The sequence below is a fragment of the Polistes canadensis genome, unplaced genomic scaffold (genome assembly GCF_001313835.1).
Source record: "Polistes canadensis isolate GaletaPanama2010 unplaced genomic scaffold, ASM131383v1 scaffold_466, whole genome shotgun sequence".
In the NCBI taxonomy this organism is placed as follows: Eukaryota; Metazoa; Arthropoda; class Insecta; order Hymenoptera; family Vespidae; genus Polistes; species Polistes canadensis.
In genome coordinates, this window is record NW_014570013.1 from 365 (window position 1) to 13,381 (window position 13,017).

Sequence of the window (13,017 nt, forward strand, 5' to 3'; positions counted from 1 at the left end):
TTACGGTAGGAATCTCGAGAGGAAAAATATATCTTTCTGTGTATTAGATTCCTTTTTGGAGTCGTTCGTTTGGTGTGGTAGGTAGTATTCCCAATGCTATTCATGGAACAAATGGTGTCTCGCCACCGAAGCTGACCGTTAGGTCCTCTCTGGACACGTTTGGAAAAAGAGACATAAACGTTTATCCTTTTCTCTCGTTCCATTCATCTTTCTTTTTTTCTTTCTCTCTCTCTCTCTCTCTCTCTCTCTCTCCCTATCGAAACGGGTCCTTAAAAGCACATCAATTTCATCCTCTCGAATTCTTTCCATTTTCCTAATCAACGCGACTCTTATTACAATGAATTACTCGATAATTTAAATAAATAATTGGTTATTTATTTTATTAACGTTATCAATCCAAAGATTGGTCCCCCAATAGAGGTACATGAAATATCATGAAATTATTCAAAGTTCGTATTATATATGGGGTTTTTTTTTCGATTGGACGATTAGAATATAAATGTCGGTAGTAACGAAAGGATTAAACGTGATCTAACTAATCGCTTATTTTCTTTTTTTAAAATACTTTACACATATTTTGAGAACATTTTATGCAACTACTAATCGTACCAATTTATTTCTAAGATCCTGCATAGTATTATTCTGATTTACAAGTTGTACGTAAGGATGTAATTAAGGCGTAGCATATGTTTAAAATTTTGACCGTTAGTGTACGCAATGGAAACATATATTTAGATTTGAGACCGATACAAGGGTTATAGGATATCTTTTAGGTATTTAAGTATTAGAACGTATAAATACGATATAACTATTCCGGTAGTATCTCCAATCTTAAATTGGTACTTTAAGTTTCAAACCTTTCGGCATTGGACGATTAAGCGTATCGACGAATTAATTACATCAACCGTTGGCAGGTAAGAGTCGTTGGGTAAAGATATCGTTGATACGGTGTCCACAAGGCCTATATTTTCTTTTCATCCTTTCTTTTTCTTTTTTCCTTCACGTAGCTTAAAAAATTCGGGGCTATATATTAAAGCTCGATGTTCGCGTTATCTATTCGTTTGGAGAAAAAAAGAAAGAAAAAAAAAGGAAGAGAAAGAGAGAGAGAGAATTCCTAACGGGTGGATCATAGAAAAAAAAAAAAGAGAAAAAAAAAAGGAAGAAAAAAAGAAGAAGCAGAAGCATGAAAGTAGAAGCAGTTTCCACTAGGGTGAAGGGAAACCGAGAAGGAGGAGGAGGAGGAAACGACGGGCGCCTATCTTAATTCCCGATTGACGTTTATTTATCTGGCGACGTTTAATTTTTATGGGCGCGATCTTGCCCGATAGGTCAGAAGAACTACTCTCAGGTAGCTCCTGCTGTGTGGTCCAAAAGTTGGACGGTACTGGAAAACTGGTATAACATTCGTGGACGAGCAGCACCTCTTAATTGAGGGGTGCCGCGTGTCGCGATAAGACGAACACGGGCGTCAAAAATCTTCCGTCCTAAAAGAAACTAACCAAGAGAAACGAATGAGTAGGAGAATGATGACGATTACTATGATGATGATGATGATTATGATCATGATCATGATGAAGAAGATGAAGAAAGAATTCATCCTTTCCTGTCGTCACGCTTTTCTTATCTATATTTCTTTCTTTGCCTATCTTTGTATAGTTTTCAGAATGAAATACCAAAACGTGAGAGAGTAACTTGACGAAGAAAAAAAAGAAAAAGAATTCTTTCTCACCCTTCGAAATTTTCTCGAGCTCGTAAAAAAGGAGCAGCAATTAGATACGAAACGATTTCCTGGTCTAATGTAAAACGATTATCGTGATCTTTTAGTTTTATATAAGAAAAAGATGAGGATATAAAGAGAGAGAGAGAGAGAGAGAGAGAGAGAGAGAGAGAGAGGGAGATGAAAATTCAACGATAATTAGTTTCTCTTCTTCCGTTTACGTATAGATAAACCGAATGACGATGATATTCGTTCGAGCTCGAGGAATCTTCCATCTTTTTTTCTTAAACGTTTCTCAACTCTAACGAGGATGCTCACCTTGGCGCATCGATATAATCGAGCTCTGCTCGTTCCTTCCGACCATTCACTTTCGAGAAACACATGCGATTTCTCTCTCTCTCTCTCTCTCTCTCTCACACACATACATACATTTTCTAAAATATCTGCTAAACGTTTTTAACTGAAATATTGAAATATTTTATAATCGAATAAAGAACATGACGAAAATTCGCCATGTAATAAGAAGTAGCAACGAATAGTACCTGCATACGTTAAGAAAAAAGATAAAACAAATTAGAAGAAGAAGAAGAAGAAGAATATTTGGTGTGTGGGAAATAAAGAAAACGGTTTTAGAGGTTTGTTCGGTTGCGATGACGGTGGTCCGGTTGTGAAGTTAACCGTCCTCAGTCCCGGGTAGAACGATCCCCCAGAAGAAGCGTGTTTATCGGTAATAGGACCGGTAAGCGGGAGCGCTGAACTAAATGGAATCACCACTAAATCGAGGCTAATTATTTTGCAGTAGGCTCGTCGGCACGGGTGGTGGTGGTTCGTAAACACGTAGATCCAAATATCTCACCGGGATCTTTGCGATATCATCTTTTTCTGTTTTTTTTTTCTTTTCTTTTCTTTTTTTGTCCCCTTTTTGAATCTTTCATTAAATTCGATAACTTACGATATACTCGTCGCTACGATTTTCTTCTTTTATTTTTATTTTTTTTTTAACGTTATCTATGGCTTTTTCTTTCTTTTTTTTTTTTTTTTTCTTTATTCCCTCGCGTATTTCGCCGAAAATTTTTGGCGAGGAATTTGTTTGGTAAAGTATTGTAGCAATAACGATATCGTTTATTTACTCGTTTCGTTGTAAAAGACGAGACGAGACGAGACAAGATTTTTTCCATAACTCCACGGTACTGCTCTTCCATCCGGTGAAGTTAGAGAATGTTGAGGATGATAATGAAAGGCTAAGACGGATTTAGCGCCACGGCGCTAAATGTTTTGTCACCTTAGCGACACTCGGTGCTAACTAATACGCTACGTAAGTACGCGTACACTTCCTTTTCTCTTTCTCTCTCTCTTTCTATCTTTCCATCTTTCTCTCGTTTATTTTTTTCCTTTTCTATCTTCTATCCTTCTTTCCTTCCTTCCTTCCTTCCTTCCTTCCTTTCTTTCTTTCTTTATTTCTTTCTTTCATTCATTCTTTCTGTACAAAACAGTCTTGGCATTTTTGCTATTCGAATTTGAAGAGTAGAAAAACTAACGGTTAGTTATTCTAACATAGGATCGAAATGGTATACATCATTTAGTTAAAGGCTATTTTCCACGGTACTGATTTTATGGTCGAACGAGAATGGAAAAGGAATAAAAAAAAAAAGGAAACTCTCAACGACGTTCATCGGGGTTCATCATCGTCGTCGTTCACGGAAACTTATTCCCTTTTGTCACGTTCAACCGTAAATGTGGCAGCCCACAATTTGTATACTCGTAAATGATTCATACAGATTTAAAGGATATTCCTTTTTTTATTTGTGTCCCATTTCTTTTTTCTTCATTTATTTCGTTTTTCGTATTCTTTGAAAGAGCATAGTTCCGATTCGTAATGTGTCACCGGTCAAGGATGACCACCAGCCGGTGGTAATATTTTGTTAACACTTTCTTTGTATCGACCAACAATAGGATTCTTATGGTTACTTTGTGTCTATCGACGATCATTCATTCCTACTAACAAATCGTTTTTCCTCACAATACATAAATGCAACTGCACTTTTATGCAGTTATCCTCGAATATTTTCAAATGGTATAAGCGTTCATCAAATTGTTAAATTTAATTTATCGAATGTTTTCAATCAAAGCAATAGTAAAGATTAGAGATTATTAATTAAAAAAAATAATAGAATTTGCAGATATAGAAGCACGAAATTGTTTGTTGTATGTCATTCGATTTAATTCTAAAACAAAAATAGAATACGATATGAAGTAAATATATACATATATATGATTGACAAAATTTATTGTAAAATCCTGTGAAAAAGGAGGTTGTTTGGTAAGAAAGTGAATATACTTTGGGTGTAATACTTTTAAGGAGGACTGTAGAGAGAAAGAAAAGTACGAGTTGGCCGGTGGCTCGCACAAAGAATTGACAGCGGCAAACAGTTTAGTGTCCCGTACGTTTATTGTATCTCGACTACCGTGCGTTTTAACTGGCATGGCTAGGTGGTGGGCCCCATGAGGGAGAAGAAGGGAAAGGAAAGGGCACGAAAGACGAAGGACCGGGACAGATCTGTTAGCCCGTTAGACTCCGAGGACTCTTCGCCGTTGACATTTGAATGCTCTTTCTTCGTGGAGGAAAGAAGACCGAACGAGAGGGGGAGAGATGAAATTCTCTCCACCACGTTCATTCTTTTCTTTCCTTCTTTCTTTCTTTCTTTCTTTCTTTCTTTCTTGCTTGCTTTCTTTCCACTTGCTTTGCGAGGACCACAAATATCTTTCTTCGAGATACACGAAGTATTTCAATATTTATACGATTTATCTCTGATCGAGAATACGATGATTATTTTCTAATCATCGGACATTAAAATTAATTTTTAGATCGGTGGTTCCACGATTAGAACGAAGTTAAATACGATGTCATTTTTAATCTCCGAACAAAAATAATCTATTTCATTTTTGTTTCTAAGAAAATTATATACTTTATCGTACAGACACTTTTAAAACACAACACGTTAACCAAAAATATTTTTTGCCATTATCGAATTGTCGCAAAATGACATCTAATTAAAAAAACAGTGTTATTGATTAGACATCAAAATATTTCTCTTTCAATATTTATACTCGCATTAAAAATAATTATTAACAACCTGTTACTACTATCAAGTCCATTCAAATTAATATATTATTTCTTTCCAAACAAAAATCTACACTTTCCCCTGACCCCCATCATCCGTTATTACCGAATAATAATATTCGAGTAACAATTGTCCAAATTGATTTTTATTCGATACAGGTGTCGTATGCGTTTACAAATATACTATATTCATAATAGATCGAACGAGTTCAATGGTGGGTTTTCTCATCGAAACCGTTTCCCCGATCCCTCTTGCTCTTTTCGATTGAAAATGGCTAACATATAAGTAGCATTGAAATCGACGGACGTCTCGTGTGACGCCGAGGAGGATCTATTACGCAGAGAATCGGCGCATCCTGCGCGATAAATCGACGTGCTCGAGCAAACAAATCACCGCGGGAGAGGGATCGATAAGATCAGCAGCAACCGAGTAGAGGGCCCCCGATCTTATAAGTAGTAGGACTTCAACTCAGCTTCCCCAGTTTCCTCTCGCCCTCAACCTTCACCCTCTCCCCATCACCCCTTCCCATTCTCTTTCTCTTTCTCTCTTCTACTTGTTCTCTTCTTCTTCTTATTCCTCCTCTCACCTCTCACCTATCACCGCGATTTCTCAGACCCGCGACATAATTCCTAGCTTCTCTTCTTCTTCTTCATTCCTTAACTGTTTCCTTTTCAAGAGAGGATTTCACCCCCTGCCCCCCTACCCACCCTGGATCGCAAATTGCGGCCAGGATTACATAATACGTTAGATCGTTTAATCGGTTTAGTGATTTACGTTTTGATCTTTTTCTCTTACGTTTGTTTTTCTTTTTTCTTTTTTTTTTTTTTAAGTAAAAATAGAATAAGAGATAGGATTAAATGAACTCGCGTAGGAACTCGATTTCTATAAATCAATCGATCTCGATTAAATCTTAGACGAGATTAAATATCAATGTCGAATAATTCTGGGTCAATAAGATAACACATGGTTTACGGGGAATTTACCCCCATTGATTTCTTTTTAATAATATCTAAGCAAAGATAAAGAGAGTTTGATTTATGCGATTAATGATATCTGAAATAATTACGAGCTAAATAATATACCTACGGTTTGATGGAATTTAATCGATGTTTCGTATAATTTTGTATACGACGTAGAAAAGTTATTGAATATTAAAATGATAGTGATTTCTGTTAAAAAAAAAATATGTGTTTAGAAATTCTTGAATATATATTCTAGGATTAATTGACGAGTAAAAATTTTATAATAAAATAATATACAAATTCCGTGCGAGGGATAAGAGACGCGGAAAATATAAAATTCAATAAGATAGAAAATATATCGAAATTAAATAATAAATTATTGATTCACATGTATTGATTGAAAACTATTAAACGATATAGAGTAAATAATTTTTAACCTGAGATTAAAAAAAATGTCATTAGAACGATTAATATTTAATTGTATTCGTCAATTTTGCGAATTAAAAACGTTTGATTAAACAGTGGCTGGGGACCGGGGAAAGGGGGGGATCGATTTGCCTCGTCTTATTTGATTTTCTTTTTTTTATTTCTTTCTTTCTTCTCTTTTTCGTATTTCTCATGTGGATGGAATTTGCATTCCACGTTTCTTACGTTGCCGTAGCAGCAGCAGTCTTTGCGGGTAACGCGCATCGATAAAGGATGCACCGCGGATATTTATGCATATGTCAGCGTGCGCTTATTGCGATATACACAGAGGGTAAAAAAAAAGGAGAAAGAAAGAGAGAGAGAGAGAGAGAAAGAGAGAACCGAGGTAATCGTCGTGGATAACATTCAAGTTAGCGGCGAGTAAGTCGCGAATAGTAGTCGTCGCTATAATTTCTTTTCCACCATAAATGGTGTGCACACGATCGACGAGAAGATCGGCCTGCTAGCTAGCTAGCTACAAGGACGAACCAAACCTTCTGACATCCTCTCGTTCGAAAGAACGATCGTAGATTTTCTTACGGAACGTCGATAAAATGTTTCCTTTTCTTTCTCTCTTTCTTTCTTTCTTTATTTCACTCACTCTTTTTTTACTTTTCTGCCTTCCGTTCGAACAATCTTTTTTTTAATCCTCCCTTCTTCCATTTCTTCTACTTTTGCTCGATCTTTTTCTCGAACAAAAAGCGTTGGACTAAATTATTGGAAAAAGAACATTGAAATATATGGTGCGATCATTTTCTCGGATCATTTTGTTTTTGTAGTACCGTTCGCTTACATAGGCACGCACGCACGCATACAGATATAGGGGCACAAGCCTGGAGAATTTATTCGCAACTTTATCGAACATTTGTCACCTGGCGATTATTTGTTCTCGAATATTGCTCCATTACCTAGATCGTTATATCATCTTAATCCTCTTCTTCTTCTTCTTTTCCTTTTTATCGGAGAAATTATTCTTCCGCGTGCTGCGAGGATAGAATGTACGTGGATCCTGTATAACAAAAAAAGGAAATATAAAACAAAAAATGTTAAAAATAAAAAAAAAGGAAAAAGTAACGAAAGAAAGAAAAAGAAAAAGAAAAGAAAAGAAAGATGAGAAGACTCGCAATTAAACACGGCGTAAGTCTCGCTCGGAGGATAATGCCCCGGAATGTTGATAATTGGCCGAGCCGTCGGAACGAGTTGGTGGAAAGAGGAGAATGAAAGAAGAAGATGAAGAAGAAGAAGAAGAAGGAGAAGAAGAAGAAGAGAGGACCGAAGATAGAGGAGGAGGGGACAGGAGGAAGGAAAGACAGAACCTGCACCTGGCAAAGAAAGAAAGATAGATAGAGATAGAAAGAAAGAAAGAAAGAAAGAAGGAATGAAAGAGAGAGAGAGAGAGAGAGAGAGAGAAGCAGTGGAAGATCATCGGCTCGCGATCCCTAGTGTCTAATTGATTCGAAGTGATTTATATTACCCGGTGCTCCTCTACACCTCGAGGAGCATTCTCCGATCTCTTTCCATTCTCCTTTTCTGTTTGAAACCCCCATTCGCTTGGGACCACAAGGAAGAAACGAACGTACGTACGAACGAACGAACGAAGGAACGAAGAAAGGAAGGAAGGAAGGAAGGAAGAACAACGAGAGAAGAAGGAGACGGACGTGCGTGTCGTCCCGTAAGATCGACCGTACGGGAAATAAAAAAAAATCTCGATGGTGAACGAAACGACTTTCTTACGTCGTTCGTGCGCGTGTATGGAACTCTACTCGTTTCTACCATTCGAGATGTTATGATAATTCAGGCATGTTACTTGGGAATTAATGTTTCTCTTTCTCTCTCTCTTTCTCTCTCTCTCTGTCTCACTCACTCACTCAGTCTGTCTGTCTTTCTTTCTTTCTTTGATCATCGGGGTTTTAACTTTTCAACGATCTTAGTTCGATATCCCAAGGTGCACCACCGGAGATGTTTACCGAGTGCACCTTTTAATTCTTGCAAAATTCCGCTACTTAAATGCATTTTGTTTCATCGCTTAACTCTTTTTTTCATTACTTTGAGTTGCAAGTTTATCGAAAATAAATAAGAAAAGAAAAGAGAAGAGAAGAAAAAAGAAGAGAAGAGAAGAGAAGAGAAGAATTTGGGTAAATGATCGAGAAATCGTGCAAACGGGGTAGACAAGAGGGAGGGAGGGGGTGGCGGCGGGGGGGGGAACGGTTGCTTCCGTCATGTTAAAAGGCCGACGTGATTCGAGGATCGAGGTAGTCGTAGGGAGTTGAGACTTTGAAGATGGAGAATGGGAAGGAGAAGGTAAAGGATGGGAAGGGAAGGGAAGGGAATGGAAAGGGTAGGGAAAGGGAATGGACCTTTCGCTCTCGAACCTCGATATCAGATCGCTCGTATAAAACTATCGTATCGTTTAAATACGCACTGAAAGGTGAGGCGATGCATCAGAAGATACGCGGGCGGTGGCAGCTTCCTTCGGCCTACGTCTTCGCTCCGTCTGTCCGTCCGTCCGTGTCCGTCCCGTCCCGTTCGTCCCGCCGTCGATCCGCACCGAAGATACCCGCCTGGAATCCATGGGAACCACGAAGAATCAAGCTTAACGCGTACGACTCCTTCTCAGCCCTTTTTTTTCTCCTCCTCCCTTTACCCCTCCCACCCATCCCATACCCTTCTTCCTCCCCCCTCTCTCTCTCTGTTTCTTTATTTCTTTCTCTTATTTTTTTTTTTTTTTATCTTGGCCACACATACGGTCGAGATGATAGAGCTCGTGTGTTCGTGTTCGCGCGAGCGCAAGTATGGCAGCCGCGATATCTTTTTTCATTGGTTTGAAATTCTCGCGGTTCCGATCATCATCGGCTCGTCGTCACTCGGATAGTCGATCGACGATCAATGATGATCGAAGCTTCTGGACACACCTACGCATTGGAACAATCCATTGTAAGATCGTTATCGATCCTTCCTTCCTTCCTTCCATCTTCTTCTTTTTCTTCTTTTTCTTCTTATTCTTCTTCATCTTTTTATTTTGTATTTTTCATTCTGGTTATTTTCGATCCACGCCGCGATATTTAGCTTCTCTTGCGAGATACTTGCGTGAGAATCCACGAGTAATGGCCGTGCGAGTTTGAGATCGATGAAAAGGCCAAACTACTCCCTTTGGTATAGAGTTCTTTCACTGTTCTCTCCCGCGTGCCTTTTTACCACCACCACCACCACCACCACCACCGTGTATATCAGAAGAAAGAAAGGAAGAAAGAAAGAAAGAATGAAGGAATGTAGGAAAGTGAGATGGAAAAAAGGGGATCGACGCGGATCCTGTTAAAAGGTTGAAAAAAGAAGTGGGCGTCGCGGAGATTCGCAAAAGCCCGGATGCTTATTGCTGTTATATGTATAGCAATGAAAGTAAGAAAAGAGAGAGAGAGAGAGAGAGAGAGTGAGAGAATATATATATGAGAAAGAAAAGATTGAGAATAGGACGAACGTTCGAACGACGAACGCCCACCGGTGGAGGCAAAATGCGATCCTGGTTCTTTTTAAAAAATAAAAGGGGTGCACGACTACTTCGAGAGCAGTTCTCTCTCTCTCTCTTTTACTCTTATTGTTCGTTTAATGATGGAGTGGAGACGTGACAGGTGAAACGGAATAGGATATTTCGTTAGCAACGAACGAGAGACTCCTTACTCGTTCTTGTTTTCTTTTTTAAATTCAGTGGTCTATTCGCGTGGGAGCCGAACAAACTATACATATATATATCTTGCTATATGCTGTGAGAAGAAGACCTTATTCGACATTGAACCCGCGGGTTCGCTTGCCACCCGCGTCACAGAACCACCTGAGAAATCGGCAACTCGATATCCAAATTCCCCCGTGCAGTCTGCCGGAAAGCATCTTGGTAAGGATACGAAAGAAGGTGCCTCCGATATTCGGTCCACCCTTTACCGATTTACCGCCGTAATTAGTCTTATCGCACGGTTCGAAACCATCCTTCGGTTATAATCCAACGGATACTCTCGAAGAAACATTCCGAGAATTTTTACCAATTCGACCATTTCTTCTTCTTCCTTTACTCGATTCCTTCCTCCCCCATCCCTACTATTTATTTATTTATTTATTTATTTTCTCTTCTCTTCTCGATTCTCATTCGAAACTAATGCTAATTAGCCGTATATTCGTTAAAAGATTAGACAATTCACGGTGACGAGTCGTATCGTGATAGATAATATACTCTGTTTATTTAAAGTATTAGGTATACGCAGAGATTGACTTGAGCTATCTAACGTATACGTAAAAGGAATAAGAATTATCGTTTGTCTCGATCTCTACGACTCTCTTCTTCTTCTTCTTCTTCTTCTTCTTCTTCTCCGGCATATTTCAAAGTTGGAAAGCAAACGAACGAGTAAGCAAGCAAGCAAGCAAGCTAATTAATCGATTCACCCCGCGCGAGTAAGATCGAAGCGAGGGAGGGAGAGGGCCAAATGCAGCATGCGGGGTAGCGATCTTTCGTATTTATGTGCACTCCGAGAGGAAGAGGAGAAGGAGGACGACGACGAAGAAGAAGACGCGTAATCCGATTTGTTTCTTGGCCGATCCAAGATTCCGCGACCTTCTCCTCCTTCAACCTGTTTCTTCCGCCTGCAAGAGTAGAAACTCTCCTCTCCTCTCTTCCTCTTCTTCTTCTTACTTCTTCTCTCTCATTTCTTCTCCCAACGTCCCTCTTTTACTTTTATCTCACGGCATTCTCTTCGATCCCTCTTTGAGTATTCGCGTAGCCTTCTGACCGTTTTTTAAAGCTTCTTCGTCGCACGCAGAGACACGCACGTAGAGAGACACGCACGGAGAGACACGCACCCAGGGACACGCACTCGCTCACTAATACATTCACGCATGCACGCAGAGACACGCGTCTCTTCTTTCCGCTTCGATCAGTGATTTACGTCGAGGATTTCGCTCCCTTAACAAGAGTCCATTAATTGATTCTGGATTCCCCCCTTTCGATGCTTTCAGATACCAGGGAGACTGGCTTCGTGAACGCCATCACCGCCGCTGGAGTTACTTATGCGGTTACCAGGGCCTGTACCATGGGTGACCTTGTGGAATGTTCATGCGATAAGATGACGACGAAGGGTAAAAGCTTGTCCCACAGATAAAATTCTCTCCTCCTCCTCCTGTGCCTCCTCTGCCTTCTCCTCCTCCTTCACCTTTTTCTCTTCTCCCTATTCCATGGTAAAACGATTTATATTTCCTTGGCAGCAAACCCTAACGCGCCCTTTAAATTCGATGCTTGTGCCCCCTACCTACCCTCATTAGAGTTTCTCTTTTGAAACGGTTCGATCGAATCGTATCTTTCTTCGATTATCTCTCCTCGAATTTGTAGCTATATATATATAGAGAGAGAGAGAGAGAGAGAGAGCTAGTTTATCGTGATCCTAGTTAAACCCTAAATCCAAAGTATACTCGTTATTTTCAGGAAATAATCGATTGGGCAAACTCGCGCTAACCGCCGACGTTAAGAAGAATCTTTTGACAGAGGGTGAATGGGAATGGGGTGGATGCGGTGACAACGTCAATTTTGGTTTTCGAAAGTCGAAGGATTTCATGGACGCGCCTTATAGGAAACGCAGCGACATCAAAACCTTGGTCAAACTTCACAACAATGCAGCTGGACGTTTGGTAAGTGGAAGGGGAGTAAAATAGAAAGTTTGGTAAGACTTGAGGGTGGGGTGGGGTGGGGTGGTGGTCAATAGAGAGAAAATGTCTCGTTTGACGGATATGGTGTTTGACGGGCACGGTATTTGACAACACACAGGCGGTGAGGAACTTCATGACGATCGAATGCAAGTGCCACGGGCTGTCGGGCTCGTGCAGCGTGCGCACCTGTTGGCGAAAGATGCCGTCCTTTCGCGAGGTCGGCAATCGTCTGAAGGAGTCGTTCGACGGGGCGGCCAAGGTGATACCGAGCAACGACGGGCACAGCTTCATCACCGAGGGCCCGACCATCAAGCCACCCGGTAGATTCGATCTGATTTATAGCGAGGACTCACCGGATTTCTGCAAGCCCAATCGTAAAACGGGATCTCTCGGTACTGTCGGTCGCCGATGCAATTCTTCGAGTCCTGGCGTAGAAGGTTGCGAACTTTTATGTTGCGGTAGAGGATACGATACGAGGATAGTCAAGGAAAAGGTCAATTGTCAATGTAGGTTCAGATATTGTTGCGAGGTCACTTGCGAAACTTGTCTCGTAAAGACTACCGTAAATACTTGTCGTTAATGATATTCCTTTTATTATTATTATTCCCCTCCTACTCCTCTTCTCGTTCGCGATACTAAATATATTATGTTATTATTATTATTATTATTATTATTATTATTATTATTATTATTTGTTGCGGAACACACTTATCACTTTTTATTTATACTGGCTTGATATTATTATCATCGTCGATGTAAATGATATTACGTTCACGTTGCGGGCTTAGCTTTTATGAGAACGAACGATAGATTAACCGATTTCCTCTCCCCTCTCCTCCAACACCCCCTGGTCCATCGTCCTACCTACTGTTTTATAATATCAGCAAGCATTTTGTGATTTTATATTTTATATCTTAACTTTATTAGTATCATTTTATACCGTTTTTAAGTATAGACAAGATATATTCTTCATATTAGTAATTATTACCTTATTCGATAATACGTTTAAACGAGATGTAAATAATAGAAAAGTTCTCACGGTCTTTATTGAGGATTTTAATTCTATAAA

At 39.7% G+C, this 13,017-nt stretch overlaps 1 protein-coding gene across 1 annotated transcript; it reads left to right on the forward strand.

The window, feature by feature from the left end:
* Positions 1–11,254: 11,254 nt before the first annotated feature.
* On the forward strand, positions 11,255–12,575 carry LOC106792536 (protein Wnt-6-like). Its single transcript, XM_014758996.1, has 3 exons — positions 11,255–11,384; positions 11,728–11,930; positions 12,067–12,575. The coding sequence occupies exons 1-3, from the start codon at positions 11,255–11,257 to the stop codon at positions 12,526–12,528; spliced, it is 795 nt and encodes a 264-aa protein (XP_014614482.1). The 3' UTR covers positions 12,529–12,575.
* The last annotated feature ends 442 nt before the right edge of the window (positions 12,576–13,017 follow it).

Excerpts from the sequence above, each read along its gene's own strand:
- LOC106792536 (XM_014758996.1), top strand. The coding sequence starts at position 11,255 with ATGCTTTCAGATACCAGGGAGACTGGCTTCGTGAACGCCATCACCGCC. Across the intron at positions 11,385-11,727 it reads CGATAAGATGACGACGAAGG|GAAATAATCGATTGGGCAAA; the intron begins GTAAAAGCTTGT and ends CGTTATTTTCAG. Across the intron at positions 11,931-12,066 it reads ACAATGCAGCTGGACGTTTG|GCGGTGAGGAACTTCATGAC; the intron begins GTAAGTGGAAGG and ends GACAACACACAG.